At 30.3% G+C, this 23,190-nt stretch overlaps 1 protein-coding gene across 2 annotated transcripts; it reads left to right on the top strand.

The window, feature by feature from the left end:
* Nucleotides 1-4,498: 4,498 nt before the first annotated feature.
* Nucleotides 4,499-22,660, top strand: LOC142323259 (peroxiredoxin 2-like). 2 transcript variants are annotated; one of them, XM_075362663.1, is made up of 4 exons: nucleotides 4,499-4,656; nucleotides 18,989-19,145; nucleotides 20,296-20,666; nucleotides 22,305-22,660. In XM_075362663.1, the coding sequence occupies exons 2-4, from the start codon at nucleotides 19,015-19,017 to the stop codon at nucleotides 22,388-22,390; spliced, it is 588 nt and encodes a 195-aa protein (XP_075218778.1). In that variant the 5' UTR covers nucleotides 4,499-4,656; nucleotides 18,989-19,014; the 3' UTR covers nucleotides 22,391-22,660. The 2 variants fall into 2 exon arrangements, with proteins under 2 accessions (XP_075218778.1, XP_075218779.1); XM_075362664.1 differs by having other exon boundaries at nucleotides 4,507-4,652.
* The last annotated feature ends 530 nt before the right edge of the window (nucleotides 22,661-23,190 follow it).

Raw genomic sequence — 23,190 nt, 5'->3', positions numbered from 1 at the left:
ATTTTGTTTAGTTGCTATGTTTCTTTTGAAAAATAAGATAAGTGTTGACAAAAAGGTTCAGTGAAACTCTAAAGAAAAAGTAGCGTGAGTATTTCTTTTGCCAGTAACGTATTAGATGAAACAGATAAACCTGTCTTGATTAAGTATTAAAAATACAATCATGGAATAACTATTTGAATGATATTTAAATGGTAAGTGTTAGATTTGAGATAAATGCTTTCAAGAAACCTTTACTGGGCTAAATATTAAGAAAGGGATGGATTTTTAAGAAGTAGAAATGCACTACTTTTTATAACCTAAAGTATGAAATAAATGTTTGTTAAAAATAGGTGTGTGTTATACATTTTGCATTTCACTGCTAATTCTGCTTTTTAAATGTAGATAAATGTTGTAATCTCATAAATCATACTTCATTATTAATTGAGAATTTTTTGTTATTGCAGTACACAATAGCCCCCCCCATTTCCTACAAAAAATCTCTGCTGATTGTCTCAAAATAAAGTATATTAAGCAAAGGGGTTGTTCTATACTGGCAGAAGTCAGTCTAGCACAATTTAAGAGTATTTTAACAATAATGTACTCATTCTCTATGTTCACAAAAGAAAACACATTTATTTTGAATTTTGACATTCTGAATAATATAATGCTATGAAACTTTATCAGTGGGTATAAAGTACATGCATACCCAATGCTAGGAGATATGATTGAATCTTTAACAACGCATAGGCTCACTAAACCCTAAAGGAAAACTATATATGCAACACATGAATAATTTTCTTTCTCATGTTATTGAGCCAACTATATTTTCTTATGAGATTTGTCGCAACAACAGCTCTGGAAGCAATAGTAATGTTATATTTTGATAAACCACTGGTTTATCATATAGAGTACTGGCATTATCACTGAATTCTTTCAAATAAAATAGTTTTTCTTTCCTTTCTGTCTATGTTCTACTCATGACATACCACAAGCAGAAATTTTAGTCCATTACATGAAAAAACTTACAAATATATAGCAATTGAAAAGATTTTTAAAATAATACTATTTTTTATGTTACTTTTCGTGACTGTTTTATTTACCAAATGTTCCAAAATACTTATTTAGATTAAAAATATTAAATTACCTAATTTAATATTTTACATTTAATATATTACTACATCTTTTCTGTGGTAATAAAAAATAAATATATCAATCTACTATAGATTACTTATATCAGATGGAAGAAATTGATTGTTTGTAGGTGTCTTCTTATGCTATAATTTATACAATATTATTAACTCATTTGACACCATTGTCTTACAATGGCATGCTTATAATAGCATTTATAATATTGAAAAGTATTGCATTTTGAAAAGTAAACAAATTATCAAGTCTGTAAAAATTAAAAAGCCATCATACTAATTGGGTTGTTTACTTAGTAATTTTAATATTTAGCACTTTATGCAACAACATGCTGTATGCTCCATACAAGTAATAGAAGTCAACACCCAAAAGATTAATAATTTTTTTATAAACAGTCAGTCTAGATTATTAGAAAATAGATTTATGGTCTTTACTTGGTGATTATCAGATATAATCACTTTCAGGCAGAAATTACATACATTTTACCTAATATTAAACTTTTAAGTAGCATATAAACTTGATCTAAAAGTCCAGAATTTTTTTTTTACTAAAAATCAATTTTAGGGGCAGCTAAAAAATAAGTTTTGTTATAATCTATAATTTTTACAAAAATATTAATAAAATCTTTAAAAAAACTATTTGTTGGTATCTTCTTCGCACAGTTTACATTAAATATACGAAAAACCCAGTAAACTAGAAATTATGACTTACAGAAGATTTATGTTACATAGAAAATTATAAATCTAAAATATATGCAAGTACTGTTGAGCCATGCTATAACTAAAACAACAAAGTCATGTAGGAAAATTTTTCATTGCAAGATCTACCAGTAGTTCCCAAGTTTAAGTTAAGCTAAATAGTCTGTACCAAAATTCCTAGAAATAAAAGTAATATAGATGTCTATAACCATAAAGAATTGGAGAATTTTAACTCTGAACAACAAAATTTAATCCCTTGATTCAGAATATATTTTGTACTAGCTTGAGTGAGCAGTGTTGCTCAAGCTAGTAAAAAATATCTTAAATAATAATATATTTATCATAAAAACACATTACAATATGCTTAAATAAAATTAACAATTGTCCTACCCATAAGCTAATATAACTGAAGAAAAAAAAATTTAAGTAAAATATGGTAAACATTAACCTGTATGTTCTTTGTTCATGAAATAATAGTGGAGCATTGTTATTTGAAATTAAGCAGGACTGTATATGATTCAAATTATTAATTAATTCTGGTTACCAAACTTTCTTTTTTTACGTTGGAGGAGGAGAAAGCTCTGCCAGCCATTGCCCACTCATACAGATGGTAGTCAGGCTCTCACTGACTAAAACCCCTTCCCCTTAATACAGCATGCCTTGATACCCGCATGCCTCGATACCCATCTTTCAACATTACTCAGGAACATTCTACACTCACCATGGGACTTCAGACTAGCTCAGGAAGTCCTAGACACCTCAACAGCATCTGACTACCCCTGAGGGTACCCAACCACATCATTGTCCAGGCTATCCCCTCCCTCTTCTAACCAACAGCAGCTACTTTCTTAGCCAACACTCTTAGCCCTTTTCCACACTTTAAATGCATACATCTTTGCTTGTAGGACTGCTCTGAACCAACGGCATACAACCTCCATCCTATCTTGCTGCATAACACAAACCACATCACTACCACTGGGCTAGCATATTCCTTGCCATTCAGCCTATCTACTAGCCATCTTCGACACACAAAAAACGTATATCCAACTGCTTATTCATGTCTACAGTATCCACATATACTCCACAGGTCATTGTCAGTACCAGAGTTGACATAAACCACATGGAAGGCATTCCTGATTGGGACCCGCTTCCCAATCTCCTCTCTTACAAGTTTCACCTCCATAGCAGCTGTCAAACCCTTGCCTGCTCGGATCCCGGAAGCACTCAACAGTCACGTGGTAGACTAGGTCTACCATGGTAGGCTATAGACATGGTTGACTGTAGTCTACCACAGTTTTTTTCATTATCTGAATATAAAATATTTCATGGCTAGTCATAAATCCACGAGCAGGGGCCAACAGCAGATATAAGTGAGATTGCCTCTGTTGGGCTTCTCCTGTTATTATTTTGCTAGCATGAAAATCTAACTTATATATAAAAAACAAATTAATACAGTAAACATACTTACAACAGTGCAAGAATAGTGAATCCCATAAATGCTTGGAGTTCTGAGCTTGTGAGTACTAATTTTTTGATGCAACACCTGATCACCTTGATTTTTCAGGTAACTGAGTTTTCCATGTGTCCCTGAAGAGTAGCCACTTTTCTGAAGTCTTTTAGTATAAAAATTACATAAATGAATAGTAATAATATTTATAAGTTTTATGAAATTGTTCCTGGAATTGGATAGTTTATAAATTTCTTTTTTTAATAAAAAAATGATTAAAATTACTCATTTTCTGAATGCATGGAAATTTGCATCCTGAAGATCTTTTTTGAGTTACTGTGAATCTTCTTCCTCAATTGTGTTGTAGATGGTTATTAATGGCACTTGAAGTGGCTATGAAACTTAATTAATATGTGGTCATGAGGTATATTTGATTTAGTTGTGTTTGTAATGTTTATATTAGATTTACAAATGCATTGTATTTGACAAAAACAACATATTAAACAAACAAGCCAACTTAAGTCAACTCAAGGACATTACAACAATGAATTCTAGATGGCCTCTCATTAACAGCGGCATTTTTAGTACTGGATAAGATTGTAAATTGCAAAATTATCCAGTAGGATAATTTTTGTCTATCATTTTGGATACTGGGTAAGCAGTATTTTGAACTGGGTAAGCAGAAAAATATATACCGATTTTTAAAATTTTTTAAACTTTTTTTTGTTTTATTTAAACATATAATGATAATTTTACAATAGAACTTCATTATAAATTTCCCCCAACCCAAAAAAAGAAATCTTAGGTAACGTTTCTCATGTACCATTATTTTTCCATCATATAAGAATAATTAGCCAATGCCAGGAAAGTAATTATTACAACTTTGTTGTCAGCTTTTTTTATGTCAAATAATTTAAGAAATCTTCACGGTTTTACCGCCAATAAATATTACGAACAATTCCACTTGGTGCGCATTAATAAGATAATTTGCAATATTTTTTTTATATTAAGAGAATGTAAAAATAGTTCTTTATTATTAACGTTTCATGAGTATTTTATATTCAAAAAATAACTCTTTTTCTGACAATCATTTCTAATTATTATGTAATTTGTAATTTCTCTCAGTAAGATTAGTTTGACATTTTTAACGTAATAAAAACCAGAAGAAAGTTTTTTCAGAGTTCTCATTTCGTCTTTGGCATGACTTCCATATTAAATTAAAATTTTGTCGTGTATGTGTATGGATATATTTGGCATAAACGATTGTACAGGCAGTGAATCGTGTGCTGATGCCAAACGGGAAGCGCCATTTTACTTGTACCTGTGTGCAGCTAACACATAGACGCTCGCTTGTGCACGTCTTCGACTTCTCTTGATTGTTGCCTGTAGGTAAGTTAAGTTATTCATTATTTTTCTCTTCGTAGTTTAACATATTAATTTTTAGACGTGTGAAGGTATGATGTACTTCGGCTTAAATTTCATTAAAATTAAGAAATGCTTGTTATTTATTCTAGAGGTTTCTTTTATAACACCGCTGTTACAACTAATAAGTTTGGTTGATGACTACCTGCTAATTACACGTGCAGTTAGTTTGATAATGTCAGTAATATATTCGTTCTAATGTTAGTTTTACAGAAAAAAAAGCTATAATAGTAAATCTTTTAATTCATTATGTCTGCATACACCCGGTGTCTTACTTGTACGAAAATTTTGCAAGTTCAGGTTGAAGGTCATACTTTCTATCGGATAAGTACAATACAATCACGTTACATCATGTATTACCAGTGCTAACAAAGTTAATCTTCGATTGGCATTGCCTGTCGGAAAATAGACAATTATACCTAAATCTTCGTTATTTTCTGTGCACTCTTATCGTTTACCGAGATATCTATAAAGCATTCCCGTAAAGTATAATTAAAATAAATATATATATATATATGTAAAATTTTATTTTTAGATATATTTCTATACTTAATAACTGTGAATAGCACAAGTTGCAGGTTGTTGCATAGTAATTTTGTAGATTTAGGTAATGGACAAGTATTTCTAGTTCAAGTTGAAGATAAACGGCTAACTACTTCAGCCTATTTGTCCAGATCTAGTATTCCGAATTTAATGGAAAACCCTGAAGATGTTCAGGAATTAGTAGAAAAAATTAAATTAAAGGTTGGGGATGTAACAATTTTTCAAGAAATTTTTTTTTTTTAGTTTTACAAATTAGTGTTTGCTGTTGTTTGTTATAGCTACTCTCCGTATAAACTACCTGGTATGGGTGAGAAGCACTTTATTAAACCTTTGCTATAAATTCATTTCTTTCTGACCCCCCCCCCCCCATCATTTAATGCATAAAATCTGTTGTTTGATCTTTAACATAATTATTAATTTTATTAGTACAGTAAAATCTTTTATTTGATCTCTAACATTTTTATTAATTTTATTAATACAACATATATTTTATCAAGGTAATTTATTTGCAGTAGCTCATTATTGCATGAGAATTATACATAAAAAGAAAACTAGGTAATTGCATGATTTTGATTTGCAGTATGTACTGTTGACAGATTTAGAGAAGGCAAGGCCATCTGATGCATGCATTGTAATGTACCTTCTAATTAAAAAATTTACATTTTATAACTGAATATTAAAAATTAGCGTATTACTTATTAATACTGCATTAATAGCAATTTTTTTTATAACAATGTAATATTGTTGATTAAATTTTCTTTTACTTTGCTTTTCTTATGAATCTTAACTACCTCCATCTCCATAGTAAATAGTCTAGGCAATTAAGTTAAAATACTTTCTTTACTTTGAGCCATTTCTACACAAAATCTGCCCCTTTTTACATCTAACATTTTTCTTAATGTACCAACGTCCTAAGAAAAGGAAATTCTCTTGCTGATGACAGTTAAAAATTTGAGGCATATAGGAACTTGTTTATTAATTAAAGTATTGAAATAGGACTATTTATAATGATGTGTAAATTGAAGTTACCCACCTAACCTGTGGTGGAAGGAGGACGTTCTGCGTTTTCACTTAATACATAGAAAATGTATTCCTTTAAGTTTTTCTTGGCTTTTCTTTTCCAATTCCATTGTTGTTTAAAACTCTATAATTTCTCTGCTAAAGTTTCAAGTGTGTAGCTCTTGCCTACCTTCACTGTAAGTTTTCCCCCTTTCAAAGCTAATACCATTATTGTAATTAATACTTAAAAACATTCAAAATTAAAAATAAGAAGTTAATAAATGAGCCCTAAAATTAGTTAGACCTACTATAATGCTAAAGGCCAATCGGTTAAATGCCTTCATTTTCTCAAACTCTGATGTCTGTAATTGTGTTAGTCATGTGTATGCATGTTAGGGGCTGTAATTGTAATGGTTCTAGGTAACATGATGCGAGTTAAAAGTTATCCCGTAAATGGCCACCATTCTAAGCATTCCTTGCTAAGGCTTACTAGAGAAAGTGAGGATGAAGTGGTTTCCATCTGCCTTTTTTACTAAGATAAATATTCTAATCAATAAAAGCATCCAGTGCCAAATTAAAAATCCAGTTAATATTAAGCCCTATGATTGGCACATTCAGTATTTCCACCACATAGGCTGGGCGTATAGTGAACATTGCAACTCTCAGAGAAAGCAACTCTTGACTGATACCATTTTACCTCAGATTCGTATATTCATTGTGGCTGTAAGAAAGACGGATGGATAGTAAGAAGTAAAGTATCATACATTGAAACAGTTTGGTATAAATACCTCTGCATTACTAACATTCAAATTGAATCCACCTTATGAATAAAGTACAAGTGTTATTCTTATCTTAAAGATTGTGTTTAAGTTTAAAGATTATCAATTTCTTTAATGTTGATTTTTTAAATCATACATATGCATCATAAAATTAAAAATAATTTGGTTATTTAACAGTTATTTCGTTGTCAATTTTTTCCATTTATTATTGCATTAAAGAACATGATTTCATGCATTATGATAGCTTTGATCATGATAATGACGTACCTCTGAAGATACCTTAAAAAAAATTCTGTCTTTCTATAAGTGTATTACTATTCAAAAAAGAGTATTTTAATTTTTCATATCATTGGTTTGAACATTTTATACTCACAGAGGGTGTCTTGCAAAGAAATTGAAATAATTTCAGGATGTTCTACTGATAAAAATAAAGGAAAAAAGCTCATGTAAGCATACATTCAGAAATACTTTCCTTTCAAATTGCAGTTTGTGAAAAATTTCATCCTGATTTGTGATCCCAGTGAAATGCCAGAAAAGTGAGATATATGAGGTAATATTGAAATTATGGGAGCAAAATTTGTGGTTTATATGGTTTTTGACAAAAAGTGAGTACCCAAGTTGTATGTCCATTAATTTCAAAGAAAATCGTTGTAAAGCCTAAAAATTGATGTCAAAACATATTTTTAGCTTTGGTTTAATTTACTTACTTAAATAGCCCATTATGAATTAAATCTTGGAAAGAATTTATTTTATAGGGAGGCTTTTTTTCTCTCTGGGGCGGAGATAACAATCAAGTAAAGCTCAGCCCAGGAAAGTGTCCTTCAACTCTGAGTAGGCCTCCCCACTACCGGCAGTACATCCGGCATGGCAGTTCAGTCCCTCCGGTGGATCTTTTTTATTCGCCTGCCTCTAATCTCCGAGAAGGGGTGAACCGAGCCCGACTACGTCGTTCCCGGGCCTCATCCCGGAGACCGGGTCTTGGTCTGTACACTTCAGTGTCTCACGCCTCTAACCACCGGGCTTGACCAAGTCGCCCCCAGACCCCCAACCCAGCGGCCGGGTCTGGATCTTTTATTTTACCTTTCCCAACCTATCATCGGAACTGGCACACCTCGGCATGCCGGCCCTCACGACCGGGGCTATCCGCCCTTCCCTATCACTAAAACCTCTGTCGTCGACCGTCCGCGTCTTTAGATATCACCGTCGTAGCGAATAAATTTAACGCCCTCCAGTTTTCATTTGAGGCCAGAACAAACGATATCAGACGGTCCGGATGAAGCCCGTCATTACCTGTTTGCCTACGCAGAAGATTCTTTGCACTCAAAGATCGTATGTTTTGCCGTGTGCTACAATATGTGCAGCAAGGGGAATTTCGCCTTCCAAACTTATGCTAGTAGTACTGGAAAGCACCATGCCTTGAGAGCATTTGGGCCATAAAAGATTCATTTCACCGTGGCCCCTAGTGATCCACATATCTACGTCAGTTATTAAACGTCTAGTTCAGACAGAGCCTCTACCCGTTGCTCATTTTACTTTCCAGGCCTCTCGTAGCTACCACTGCTTCACGCCTTTCCGTTCCTTCATATCGCCTCATCCGTTTCTTCACTTGTACGTCAATCGGTAGGACCGATGCCAGTATACAGGCTACGTCATATGATACAGTCCTGTATCCGAATATTACAGCCAGTAATGTACGTTAGTGTGTACTCTGAAGCCGAACCAAATTTCTTCTAACACCTATAGCAGCACCTCACACCAGTGCAGCGTACAACACAGCGGTCATGACTGTTGTCTATTAACTTCCTTTTAGAGGCCCGCGGGGCAGATTGCGTCGAAAGCAACATGTTCAAAGACTAACGTCTTCTCCGATCTAGCGCAGCTGTAAAGAATATGCTGTGTAAACTTACAGGATCTGTCAATGTTAACTCCCAGATATTTTATACTATCTTTGAATTGCAAGGAGTAATCGCCCAGCCTCAAGTCTATGCTGCTAATACGCCGTCTTCCCGTCAAAGTAATAAATACACATTTCTACGGGGCTAAGTCCAATCCATGATTCACTCCCTGGTGTTAGTTAAAGCCGTGTTGCCTCCGTTTTACCACGAGGCTGTCGGCATATGCCACCATATAAGTATCTACTGGCATGAGAAGATTAAGGACCCCGTCATACACCAATAGCCACAATAGGGGGCCCATGACTGAACCCTGAGGCACCCCTCCATAAACCTGGAACCTCAACTTGCCGCCCAGTGTGTCGGCCTCGATCCATCTACCCGTCAGATACTCAGCCACCTGTCTTCGAAGATAGGGGCTGATTCCCTTTCTCGTCATCGCTGACAAAATAGAATCCAACGTAAGAGACCCAAAAGTGTTCCGTATGCTTACGGAAACCGTGGGGCTTTTCCAGGTTCCCTGTCGTTCTACATCAGCCCAGCTAACCACTCTCTCAATGGCTTGTACTGTAGAGTGCCCCCTCCAAAACCATACTGACTGGTATGGATGCCAGCGCCCGCATCCAATTCCTCACCTATGCAGGACGCTAGCTTCCTTTCGACGGCTTTACCCATGTTATTGATTAAACACAGTGGTATAGTGTTCGCAAACCCCGACATCAGTGTAGGAAGACTAACCTGGAATCCTTCCAACACTTGGGGAAACTTTTGCTCTCAAGACCAAAGTTGGCGATGTCGGTCAGCACCCATGGCACTTTCCTGGCCAGACCACCGCGGTCGGTGTGCCTTCCGGCCGGGATTTTTTTTAATCTCGTAACCTGAAAATCGCCGTGACTACCTCATAATGCGAGAATCTCTTCCTGTCGCAGTCTGTTAATTCTTCTGCCTGGGGAAGAGTTCAGATATCTGACCTCTCGCTGACTCTTCCGTGAGGGTGGGCAATCGCCTACCAAATCGCTTCATAGCGATCCGGTAGGCCCGCCCCCACGGATCCGCGTCGAGCTCCCCACATAATTCACACCATTTCGTCACGTTTGACTGCTTAATTTCGTAATTTAATATGCGTCTTGCGTCAACACATCTCCTAGCGGCATCTTCATACTCTTCACCACTTGCCACTCTCAACCGTTGTGTTTTACGTCGCAGATGCAAGGAAAATGCATTGTTCCAAAAAAAAATAACAGTTTTTTGGGGAGGAGGAGTAGGGTCAACAAGAGAAGGACCCGGATCCGTCAGATCCGGGGGAATTTTGGATTTGAACTGGTAGGAAAGGAAATAAAGGTATGGGAAGAGCCCCTACTGAATACTGCAGAATAACGAGTGGTAAGGCACTTTGCTATTTACCAGCTAGTTGTTAACAACTTTGTCGTGTGATGTAAGAGTCTTGTTACTCTTTGTTGGACTTAATAATTCGCTTAAAAACTCTAGTCTTATACACAGAAGTATATGAGAAAACAGTGAAATAAAAAATCAAAATTACAGCATAATCTATCATCCAAATCTCACAAAATTTTATACACTTGTCCACAAACCTTAGCACTAAAAACCAATCAACTTTTCTGATTAAAATGTTTCAAAAAACCAGTCCAGAATCGCACTTAATCGCAGAGCAAAAAAACGACACAACCATCCAGTTAGTGTCCTCACTAACCTCTTATAGGGAAGCGGACACAAGTAAAGTCAACTGAAAACTAATAAAAGTTTAAGGAATGGGATGTTTATTTGTAATAGATCAGACCAAAATGTGCCATAAAAATGCTTTAATTATATTGGGCCCAAAAATCTTTGATGTTGCAGAAAAATGAAATTAATGGAATTCTGAAAGCCCCTACTCCATTTCATGAAATTATACAAAATAAATTTCATTATAATACAGAGAGACCTATTCAGGAAATTTTAAACTGATTGGAACATTGTGGTAATATTTGAAGAATTTATATGTAGTAGCAGTAAAGTTGTAATATGTGATTCTTCTCCCCATTTATTTTGAGTAGTTAATTTTTGTGCAATATTAAAAAAAGATTTTTAGGCCTGTTGTAATCAAATCATCTTCGTACCACATTTTGATCTCTTTCTTTTAAATAAGTATCCCGTTTATGGAAATCGTATAGATTTTCTTTATGAAGTCTTTGCCATACTTCACTGCCCTCAAATCAGTATGATAAGAAGTTGTTTAGTATTAAGATCCAGGCTATACTGAAGATGCTAAATCATGTTTTCAACTACAAAATTATTACTGGTGTTCAGTAGTTTAAGATATGATAAAAATAAATCCTCCATTAAAGAAAAGGTTTTAATCCTACATTAAAAAAGTGTAACCAAAATCATGTCATATTTTTATTTTTTTAATTGGTGGCATTCTGTTATGTTAAAGTGTAGTTTCTTCACAAGTTTAGAACAAAAAAGTTACTTGTCTGTACAGCAGTTATATCAAAACTTTCTTTCCTTCTCAATATTTTTTCGGTTTCATTGTTTATTAAAATTAAGAAATGTGTTTATATCTTGGTAAGTTTAAAGATTTTCAGTTAAAGCCAAAATAGCAAATTTTTTTTAAGTGTCTTATTAAAAACTGACTGCTGGAAAACAGTCTTTAAATGACAGATAAAACTGTTAAGGAAAACTAATTTCATTATCAGGAAGAGTAGCATATCTAAGCACTTGCACATAAAATTAGCCAAAGTTTTTTTTTTTTTAACTGCAATGATGTAGAAAACAATGCAATTTAATTTTTTATAAAACTAAATTTTTACATCACCTGCTTTGATTTGTATGATTATAAAGATACGCTTCTTTTTATGACTAGTACTGTTCATACTTAAATGTCAATACTATCTTGAAGCAACATATTGTGAAATGTGACTTACAGTTTTATTTATCATGTCTTTATTCATTATTGTATATGAAAATCAATTGTAAAATTAGGTAGTAACAAAGTTTTTAGAATGTTCTGGCAAAAAAAAATTATAATATGTAGTACTTTTATTGGTATGAATTAAACATTATTTCAATTAGTTTAATTATATGTTAAGTAGCTAAAGGACATATTGAAATTTAGTGAGAATTTTTCTTTGATATTTAAATGATTTGATTTAAATATCAAATGTATTGATATTCAAATCATTTGATTTAAATATCAAATGTATTGATATTAAAATCAAAGTTCATGTATGAACTTTGTTTCAAAATATTCATATAGTTTATATTTTACTTTTTAATAACTTTTAAGCGACTTTATGCTTAAACCATTACTTATGGTTAACATCATGCAGTGAAACCATCTCTAATGTTGCTTAACTTTGGTTATCTAAGGGAGCCGGTTTATTATTTTATTTATTAATTGTAAGTTCAGTAGTTTTAATTTTGTCTTGTTTAATATTTACCAGTTACCAGGATGCTGCTACTTCCAAGTCGTTCTGTATGTAATGGGACTATCAGGTTTTAATTATTAAGATGCTATTTACTGTCTTAATGAGGCTCATAGTTTTTATAACTTGAATGTGTTAATTCATGTGGTTTGTTGTGCAAGATCAGTGTTCAGCTACAATGCTGTGATTTGCTTATAAACTATTAGGTTAGTAATTACTTACAAAGAACTGAATATTGGAAGAATCAGTAAAATTAAATTGTGTTAATGTTTGTCTTGTCCAGTCTTTGTTTAGACTTTTTTTTTTTTAATCGAGGTTATAAAACTTTGGTAGTGATTTAGGTAAACAATTTTAATAATTAATTGCTTGTTTTTGGTCCTAAAAAAACTAATTACTTTCTGAAATTAAGATTATCAAACATCTGTATTCTGTTTTAAAAATTGGTTCCATTAAAAAGAGGATATTTCAGTGCATAATTTCATTTATCTTAAGTATATCTTTATTCTACACTACAAAATAATTGAATTTTAAATTAAAATCTTCAAAAAAAAGAAGTGCACATTTGTTAGTTCATACACATCTCTTGTGATAAAATAACCAGAAAATATGTGTTAAAAATCTTACATCATCAAAAAATTTGTTCTGTTTAGAATAGAAGTTGTAATCAAAATCAAATTAATCAAACTGATAATACTCAATGCCCTTTTAAAGAAATTTCCTTTGGGGTACTAGTTGGCTAAACATTAATTTGGGTTTAGAGTGGTATATCATTTTCCCTAATCATATGGGTCACACATGTGGTTAATAAGAATAATATTATTTTAGAATTGGTTTAATAAATTATGGTGTTTGCAAAACTAAAAACTGCTTATGTATATGCAGTGACTATTTAAGGAAGCATTTTTAGAGTTCAGTAAAATAGTTTGTAAAATGTCAATATATCTAATTTGGTTACTGTAGAAAAATCACTCCTTATTTGAACTTTATTTTTGTTCAAATAATGTAGAAATTTTTTTTGTTGTTTTTTAAGGAATTTAGATGTAATACCAAAAAATATATTAATTTGCTGTCAGAATATTAGGTGATTGAAAAACCTGCATTTGACAGAATGATGTGTAGTACTAAAGGAACCATTTGACAGTATGATGTATAGTACTAAAAAATTGTTAACAGAATACTACAATTTAGTTGTTCTTGAATTGATTTATAGTAAGAAATTTATAAATATGTATGTGAGTTTTATAAAGAATGGTAAAAATCAATAGTTGTGTAAGCATGAATATATATTTATTGTGCAGAGTTATATGGAGATTTACCTTTTCTTTCTGTCATTAGAGAGTTTTTAATAGCTTTATACTACAAAAAAAAAAAATAAAAAAATGCTTAATGTCAATAATATTGATTGGGGAAAATTTATTAAAAAAATTTTATTTTTGAGTTTTCCAATTTTATTAGAAGGTACTGTTTAGTACTGAATAAAAGGTGTTAGTGATTTTGTTGCTTTGTTAAATTTTATAACCGTGATGAGTGCATTGTTGACTTAAGTACAGTAGAAAAGTTAAATATTCACTAAAGCTTTTTCTCATTTCTTAAATACTTTCCCTTTTAACATGAAAAAACTTTTAGGTGCTAATTATCTAATATTGTTAGCATTTGATTGTATTTGTTTGCCACTGTTGTTCATTACAAAACTTAGTATAAAAATTTTTTTAAGACTATAAAAATCTGTTTGAATATTATATGGTATAATAATTGTCTATTAATAGAAAATGATTATGGCTAAGCGACATGTACATTAAACTGGTATTGTTTTTTTATCAGCTTGGTGTACTTAATTGTAAAAGATATGTATTGCACTTTATCTTAATTGTTTACCATCATAACTAATCCATGATTTCTGAATTGAGTTTAGATAGTGTTTTATGTTGGTTAGTTAAATTCAAACAACTTTGATTTATGTTCTAGGATTTCCCAGTAAAATGTTTTGATTTTGTAATGTTAGTGTTTGTGTAAAATGAAGGCCTGTTTTAACTTTGTTTGTCATGTGTGTTAATAGTTTGGCCACAGTCATGTTTTGGATAGCAAGTTTTTTTTTGCTGGTAAATGGAATGATTGATATAATTTTTCCTTTTGATGAGGCGACAGCTGTCTTTATTTTTGAGATGAATTTAGTGGGATGTTGTCAAGTTACTCTTAGCTAAACAGGAATGCCTTCCCTTCACTCATGACGTATTCTACATACAATTTCCACTGTCTTTGTGGTTACATGTTAGATAATTCACTTACTTTCCACTCCATCTTTAAATTCAATGACTGTCTGAGTCTGTTTTACTACTTTACAGCTTTGCATTTCTTAGTCACACTTGACTACTATTTCATACAAGTTTTTTATAAACTTATTTTTGTTTTCTTCAACAAGCACCTAATTCATTGACAGTTAGTGGGACTAATTATGAATTTATCTACCTAAGGTTTGGCTCAAGTCTTAAATCATTGGGTTATGCACCTATCAGATAAAGCTACATTCCTACTCCTGAAATTTTAGGTTGGTGTTTGGTGTTTGTTTTTCGATTGTGTACTGAAAAATATTAATTTTGTAGATTTTTGTTTAGATTACTTTTTATTTACACACACACACACACACACACACACACATATATATATATATCGCTTATATTCTTACCATTTTATTTATATGAATTAACAAAGGAATGAAAAGATTTCAGAATGTCAATGCATTCAGTGTTTCTGTGGTAGTCAAATCCGTGTTATATGTCATAATTGTGATATAATCCTATAGTGTATTATTATTATTATGTATAGCACAATAGCTTATAATTTTCATTTCAAGGTAACTTATTCTTTGTTATTCTATATAAAGTTGTTTTACTGTCTGGATTGAAGTTATGAAAGATGTTTTGAGAGTGAAACTGACAATAAACCAAAATAATTATAAGAAATGTTATAATTTAGCAATTTTTTAATTACTCCATGTTATTTTAGTAAAGAATTAATTTATGGAATGAGTTGAATATTTTTTTTTTTAATTACATTAGCAAATTATGTAATTGTAAAAAATAAGTTAAGTTGTATTGTTTGTCATTTATATAACATTTCCAACGTATGTTTTATACAACTGATTATAATTACCTGTTTTATGTTAATTTTGGTGTTGTATGGTTATATTATATTTTTATAGTTTATAAAAAAAATGTTTGTGTGTGTGTGTGTGTATATATATATATATATTTAGTTGATTTAATGTTAATGATGTGAGCAGAATGTAAAATATTCTCATGTAAAGGTGCCATTAGTTATAATTCTTTCTTTAGTAGTTTGTGCGTTATAGTGTGAACAAATAATTAATAAATCTTAATTCATGCCTCGATAAAGTTGTGGCCAGAAAAGTAAGACTATAGATAGACTAATAATAATAACTATTGCATCTTTCATGTACACCAGTACAAATTTATTTGGTCTTTACAAAGAGGTGTAAATTTTTATGTTTTAAGTGCCATATTTAACACATTGTAATTATTTTTCAATATTTGATGAGTGATTAAGTATGGTAACTTAACTAATTATTAGCCAATAAGAGATCAATTTAATATGAATTTGTTGTAAAGAAAAATTAACATACATAATTAATAGCTGCTGATTCATGTTGTTTTATTTTGGTAATTATTTTTAAATTAACACCTGCTCCCCAAAATGTAATTTTCTGAGTTCTGCATATTCGCGTACAAAAAATAAGGGTAAGTATATCTAAACAATAAAACAAAAAGTTTATTTAATTGCTTATTATCTTGTAATATTATTTAACTCTTTTTAACTTAATAACAATTTTTTTTTCTCTTATATAAAAACTGAAAACAAAATCTTCTTAAATAATATATATAGTTATGCAATATTTACATTATTATTTTTTTAATTGAAATTTCTTTTTCCAACAATTGAATTTAGCACTTTCAACTAATTTTTAAATTAGAAAGGCCAATAGGCCTTTCTAATTTAAAGGCAAATAGCCAACTAAACAAAGAGAAATAAGGTAGTGAAATAAAACTCGACCATCAATTAGCTTTCTTTATTGATTTCAAGTGGACAGCTGTTAGTGCTGGACCTTAATAGCATTGTAGGTACTCAATACCACAAATAACATGGCAAACATGGTGTTTATCACTTATATTGTTAATATTAAACTGAGAATTGATATGATCCATTATTAAAGGACAAATTAAATCTTTCGTATCGTCTATTATGAACTCCAAACTTCTAAAATAAGAAGTTAGGCCTATGGAACCCTGAATAAATATCAAAACTATTCTACCCAAGTTGTTTCTTGGTAATTGCATATTTTTTTTTAATTAAAAAGTTATCAGTCTGTGAAAGTAATGTAAACCGACAATTGCTCAGTAAGAGAAATTATCATGAGTATGGGTGAATATTAAAGCTAAGTTTTAAGAATTATTCATTTTTATAAAGTTTTAATTTATATTTTCTGGTGTATGTTAGATTAATCTTTAATTTAACATTTTTCATCAGATAGACATTGAAACATTTCCATGTAAAGAAAAAATATTCACCAGGAAAGCTTTTTCTTTAATAAGTCTGTTTATACTGGTTAATGTGTTGTCATCTATCTGGCCATTCATTTAACATGTTCTGAAATGAAATGTTCATTCAGTTGGTTTGAAAATTTCTTAAAAGAGCCAGATTACCCCAAAATTTCTTAGTTTGGCATAGAAATAAATGAATATGAGTATTTACTACTTTTTGCTAAAGTCTATGAAGTTAAATGATGCCATTCTTGCCTGTATGTGCATGAACACATTTATGACTGCCTTTAACAAAAAAAATATTTCACACAACTTGATAAAGTATTTTTAATTGATCATTTTAACTTGAAGTATTAATCTATGGTTAAAAGATGGATGTATGTTTTTATATTTGGTATTTAAGATGATGTTGATTGGCCTATTGCAATGTTGTTTTTTTTTTAAATTTAATGTGTGTGTGTGTGTGTGTGTGTGTGTGTGTGTGTGTGTGCAAGTTGTATAAAAATAATTTATTTTAAATTAATATTAATCACTAAATTTTATCTCAGAATTATTTATTTATTTTTTATTAAATAACTAATAATAACCGATAAAGTTGCTTAAACTGATTATAATTATTTTTTTAAAACTTTTCACTAACCATTTCTGTCTTTCTTTGAATCAATGCCATTTTGAAGTTTACCCTGTATTTTGAAATATTATTTTGGAAGTTAATTAATTTGTAACGTATCTAATAACTATACCTGTGAGATAAAGAAAATTGCAACACATTCATTAGAGAAATATTTAGTAATTCCATTGGAAAACTTTACAGGGAAAAGTGGTCTTTTTTTAACGAAAAATAAAATAAACTTGTGGAAATTGAATATTTTGTTATGAATTTCTAATTTTTATCTGAAAATAATTTCAACAAAACAAGTCTCCCTAAATCAAATCAGTCTCTTGAGTATTAGTGTTATATTTAACACATTAAAAACCAATTTTCATTTGACTGTTAACAAATGTCTCACCAAAAAATGTTCCTCCAGTTTGCCAGTTGTCATCTCATTAATCATTAAAATGGAGACATAAACTTTATATTGATAGCATCAGATTACTGACATCAGGAAAATAGTCATGTCCTTATAAATGATATTTGTTTTTTTATAGTAGTTGAAAATGTGCGATTCCTAGTATTGTGTTATTTCAGAGTGTACATACATAAACTATTTTCTAAAAGCAAAATATACATTTCTAACTTCATTTATCATTTGTGTAACTAAATTAATGTACACATCTAATATTTACATTTTTGAATTCTTAATCTATAGGTACGAAAAAGTAAACAAAAGTGCAAGTTTTAATTTTCAGGAAAAAAGAGTATAAGTAATTAAACAACAAATATTAAGAAAAAATGTAAGAAGAAACTAATAATGAATTATATCAAGTTAGAGATCTGTTCAAAAAATCTTACATTTTGTATTTTGTTAGCTGGAAACAACGTGTATTTGCTTACACGTTGAACTAGTCTTAACTTTTGTAATAGATTTAAAAATTTCCCCCAAGATATGGTTAGACTAAAATGTAAATAAATTTTTCAGAATGTGTAGTATGTCATTCACAACATCTTGTGATACTAGGTGTATATTTAATATAAAATCATTTAGTCTTAACTGCTTGAAACTATCATTCATTTTATTCTCGGCACGGATGTGTTATATTGATTAAGTGAGAAAGAAATCTGAGTAACATTTTAGGGTTATTTTTTTTTTTGTAAGTAGATTTTGATTATAACTAAAACTTCATTTGGTAAAAATGCTTCTCTAGGCTTATCATGTTATTTATTTAATTGCATGTTGTATAATTTATAGTTTTTGTGTAATTTTCCTTGCATTGGTTTTATTGTTTTATTTCCATGTTTACATAATTGTTCTTATCCATTTATTAATAGATGGAAAAGAATGTGAATTGAGTCATTATTTGCTATTATGTAATTATCATTAGATAATGTGTAAAGATTAAGAAATTTAATTCTGTTTGGTTTTTATTTTATTTTTTTTTAACTGTGCTTATCTAACTTTTGACTTTGTTTAATGTATTAATTTAAATTTTATGTGATATTACAGACTGTTATTTCATTGGAAGGTACAAAATGACTCCACCACTTCAGAAACCAGCTCCACAATTTTCTGGCACTGCTGTAATTAAAGGCCAATTTAAAGATATCTCACTGAAAGATTTTGCTGGAAAATATCTTGTACTTTTTTTCTACCCCTTAGATTTGTAAGTATTATTTAACAAAAGAATTTGTTGAAGATAATTGTTATAATTAATATTTATTTTCTTCTTAGATAACAGATGGTATCCTTTTAAGATTATTAACAATTTGTTTTTATTTTACATCGTGTACATTTTTTAATATTTAGCGTTAAAAATTGTATCATACTAACATTGTCTATTATTGTTAATACAATCTGGCTGATCCTTTCTTCTTGAGGTATCAATCATCAAAATGTATTAAAGATAGAACATTTACTAATGATAAATTAACACTTTATCTAAAATTTAATTGTTTCCATTAAATTGTTAAAAATATTTCCTTATGGAAATAGTCAATAAGTTCCATCTCTCCATATATCAGAAACTGAATTACATAAATTATATATTGATAAAGGTAAAATAATATCTTATTGTTTCTTGTACATAAACTCAACAATCAAAATGATTGCAACTTTTTATTTTGTTAATTTCATTAAAATTTGTAGTTTTTATTATAGATTTGTATGTTAACATTAAAGTATATAATATGAGGTGTAATTGTTAACTTACTTTTACTTCTGCTTGATAATAAAGCAATAGTTAACACAATTTAGTTAATTTTAATGAAATTTTTGTTTGAATTAGATGAGTTATAGGCCTATCACTCTAACCAGAAAATCTGAAAAATTCCTCACCTGAAAACCTAAACCTATGATAATAAAATATATATAGCAAATGTGTGGGTTACACTATTATATTTATTTATTCAGAATTTAAGTATTCAGTTAGCATATTTTCATTCAGCTCTTAAGATTGTTATGTAATTAATTTTTTTGTTCAATATAGTTAACTGAATAAAATTTTCCCAACAGTGTCATAAGTAGTATTCAATAGTTGTATTTCATTTTATTTAAATTAATAACAAAACAGAAAACTAGCCATCATTCAGGTTTAGTAGTTTGTTTATGTAGAATTTTATTTGTAATCTTGTGTTTTAATATTTGTGTGATGAGCCAGACTCGAGAATTTTTATGAATAAAGTTAAAGTAAAGTTAAATAAATTTTACAAAATACATTTCCAATCTTAATTGACATATGAATAACATTTCTAGTAATAACCTTTGTTTAATGTAATTGTAGAACAACTCTACCATGGATTTTTTCTTTGTTACAGTACATTTGTTTGCCCAACTGAAATAATAGCATTTTCTGATAGTGCTGGTGAATTTGAAAAAATAGATTGTAAAGTAATCGCTGCTTCTTGTGATAGCCATTTTAGTCATTTGGCATGGGTAAATACTCCCCGTAAGAATGGTGGATTGGGTGAAATGAACATTCCTTTACTGGCGGATAAGTCTGGTAAAATTGCAAAAGACTATGGTGTTTATAATGCAGAAACTGGTATTCCATTCCGTGGGCTTTTTATAATTGATGGTAAACAGAATTTACGCCAAATTACAGTTAATGATCTGCCTGTTGGACGATCAGTAGAAGAAGTTCTTCGTTTAGTGCAGGCATTCCAGTTCACTGATACCCATGGAGAAGGTTTGTGACAATTTATTATATTTTGACTGTTACAAGTAAATAGTTAAGGTTTCACAATGCCATAGGTATGGATATAACCTAGATTGAACTGCTCACCCTCTTATAATTTATCTTTTATTCTCTAGATAAAAAGAATGATCCGTTACTGCAGAGTACTATTTAGATGCTTGGTTTTCAGGTAGTTATGGATCACCTGTCATCTGACTGGTGCATAAAGGATATTAATATCTTAAAACCTGGTCACTTAGTGCAATAAGTATCCATTTTGGTTGAAAATGTTGGTATTACTTTAAAATCTTACAGCAGTTAATTTCTGTAGACTCCCTCAAATCACAGGAATTTCATTTAACTGTGAATACTTATAACCCTTTGTTTTCAAAATTCCTTGTACTAATCCACTGTTGTTATCAGATATTTTATAACAGCTTCATTTCAGCTATCGCTATATTTTTTTGGTCAGAACTGGTCATTGATGTCTTTTATCTTATCACAAAATATTATTGGCTTTGTTAGCAACTGAAATCCATTGGTATTTTGAAAATTTTTGTCACTGCTCTGCATAACCATTTTTTAATGATCTCTCTCTTAATAAATTAATTATTAACAGTGCAAAAATGGTTTCTCATCAACAAATTTATTTATTGGTAAATACATATAAGAAATGAATTCTTCCAGGACTAATTTAGAAGTGATAAAAAACAATTTTTTATTAAATTGATTGTAGATATCACTTAATATCAAGTCCTCCCCAAAGTCCTGGGAAAACTGAAGTCTACCCTATACCCTGATGATAGATTGTCCTTTCTCACTACCTAGTTTGTTCCTTTATTGATCTCTTTTATTATCAGTTTTATGGATGTAGGTTTGACCCTGGAACTTCTACAAACTGACTTCAAAAACCAGTACATTGGTATCTGGTTGTGGGGATTGTTACCCATGAAGCCATGCTTCTTAATCTTTCTCAGAAACATATTAAATACTCTTAAAATTAAATTGTGATTAAAATTAGTATTACTAACATTTATTTTTTAAAGAATGTATTACTCTCCACAAAATCACTTTACTTTTAGAGCAGAAGAGTCTTAGTTTAGAGAATCATCAGCCTAACTAGAATAATGTATCTATTCATTATTTAGTCAAGCAAATACATTTTGTTTGCTTACAGCTGCTCATTCTTTTTTAATGGCGATATAAACAAAAATGTTCCAAGTGTGTGCTAAATTTGTGTTATGTATATAGTGCAATTCAGAAGTTTATTCAGTTGTAAAACAAGATGTGATATTAAATCCACAGAATAGTAGCCAGGAGTAAGTTAGTCTATTAGCATTAAAATATGACATGCGAGTAGGTGTCAATCTGTATACCTCCCACATACGAAGGTAATACTTTCTTATTACCTTTGAAGTATACGAAGGTAAGTGGTATCTACTCTGATGAATGAAACTAAAAATTACAAATTTTTTTAAAAAATTTTTAATAAACCCCATTTATTCTCTTGTCTGAAAAATTATTCTTGTTTTAGTGTGAAGCATTTTATACTTAAAATGTTTACAAAAGTATAGATTACTAAATGTATTAGATTTAACTAAATAATTTATTTAATTTCATAGTTTTATTTTTTTTTTTATTTCTTTTCAGTTTGCCCAGCTGGTTGGAAACCTGGCAATAAGACCATGAAACCAGATCCCAAGGGAGCTCAAGAGTATTTTAAGAGTGCCAATTAAATTCCAGTAATTAACTGTTAACTGAAAACGTATTATTAACAAGACCAATGTTAACTATTAGATGTTAATCAAAAGGCTTTGGCCAATATTTTTTTTACATTAACTTAACACTTTTTTTTAAATTAAATATTTATATTTTTTGAAGAAAACTGTTTAAATATTGTTCAAAGTTTTATTCAGGTTTCCATATTGTATTGTTTACTCGCCATATCTTAAATACACATATTTCTATTGTAATTTGTGTTGAAATAAAAATTTTTATAAGACAAACTAACGATCTTTATTTTAATTGCGTGAAGATCTGAAACCATTAAGAATTGACATATCTTTTATATTAAAATTTATTGCATTAATATGGTTGATAACTTGTAAAACTTCTCAATTTCACACATTGTTTAGACTGCAAAATATGTAATGAATTATATTAACAGAAGCTGAAATTTTGCTTTACTTAGAAATGTTTAGTGTTTATCAAATACAGTTATATATCTGAAGACTTTTTATATGTATATAAAGAGGGAAGAGGGTTTCTTAACCATTGTTTTGGTTATTAGTAAACTGTTACCAGCCTGTTTATATAAACATGTAATTTACTAAAAGTTTTGAAAGCGAAAACTAATTTATAATAAAAGCTTTAGAATAAAGCAATTGTTGAGTTATAAACAAAATGATGAACTGCCTCTACTGTGACTTAATGTTTCAGTAACAAATGAAGCATCTTAAAGAATTTATTTTGGATATTAAAGAAGATAGTAAAAGCTCATTTAATGCAATAGCTGAAGTTAAGAAACATTAGTGGC

The sequence above is a fragment of the Lycorma delicatula genome, chromosome 4 (genome assembly GCF_047948215.1).
Source record: "Lycorma delicatula isolate Av1 chromosome 4, ASM4794821v1, whole genome shotgun sequence".
Lineage (NCBI taxonomy): Eukaryota > Metazoa > Arthropoda > Insecta > Hemiptera > Fulgoridae > Lycorma > Lycorma delicatula.
Note: the sequence above shows the minus strand (reverse complement) of the source record. Positions and strands in the feature narration are given on the sequence as shown.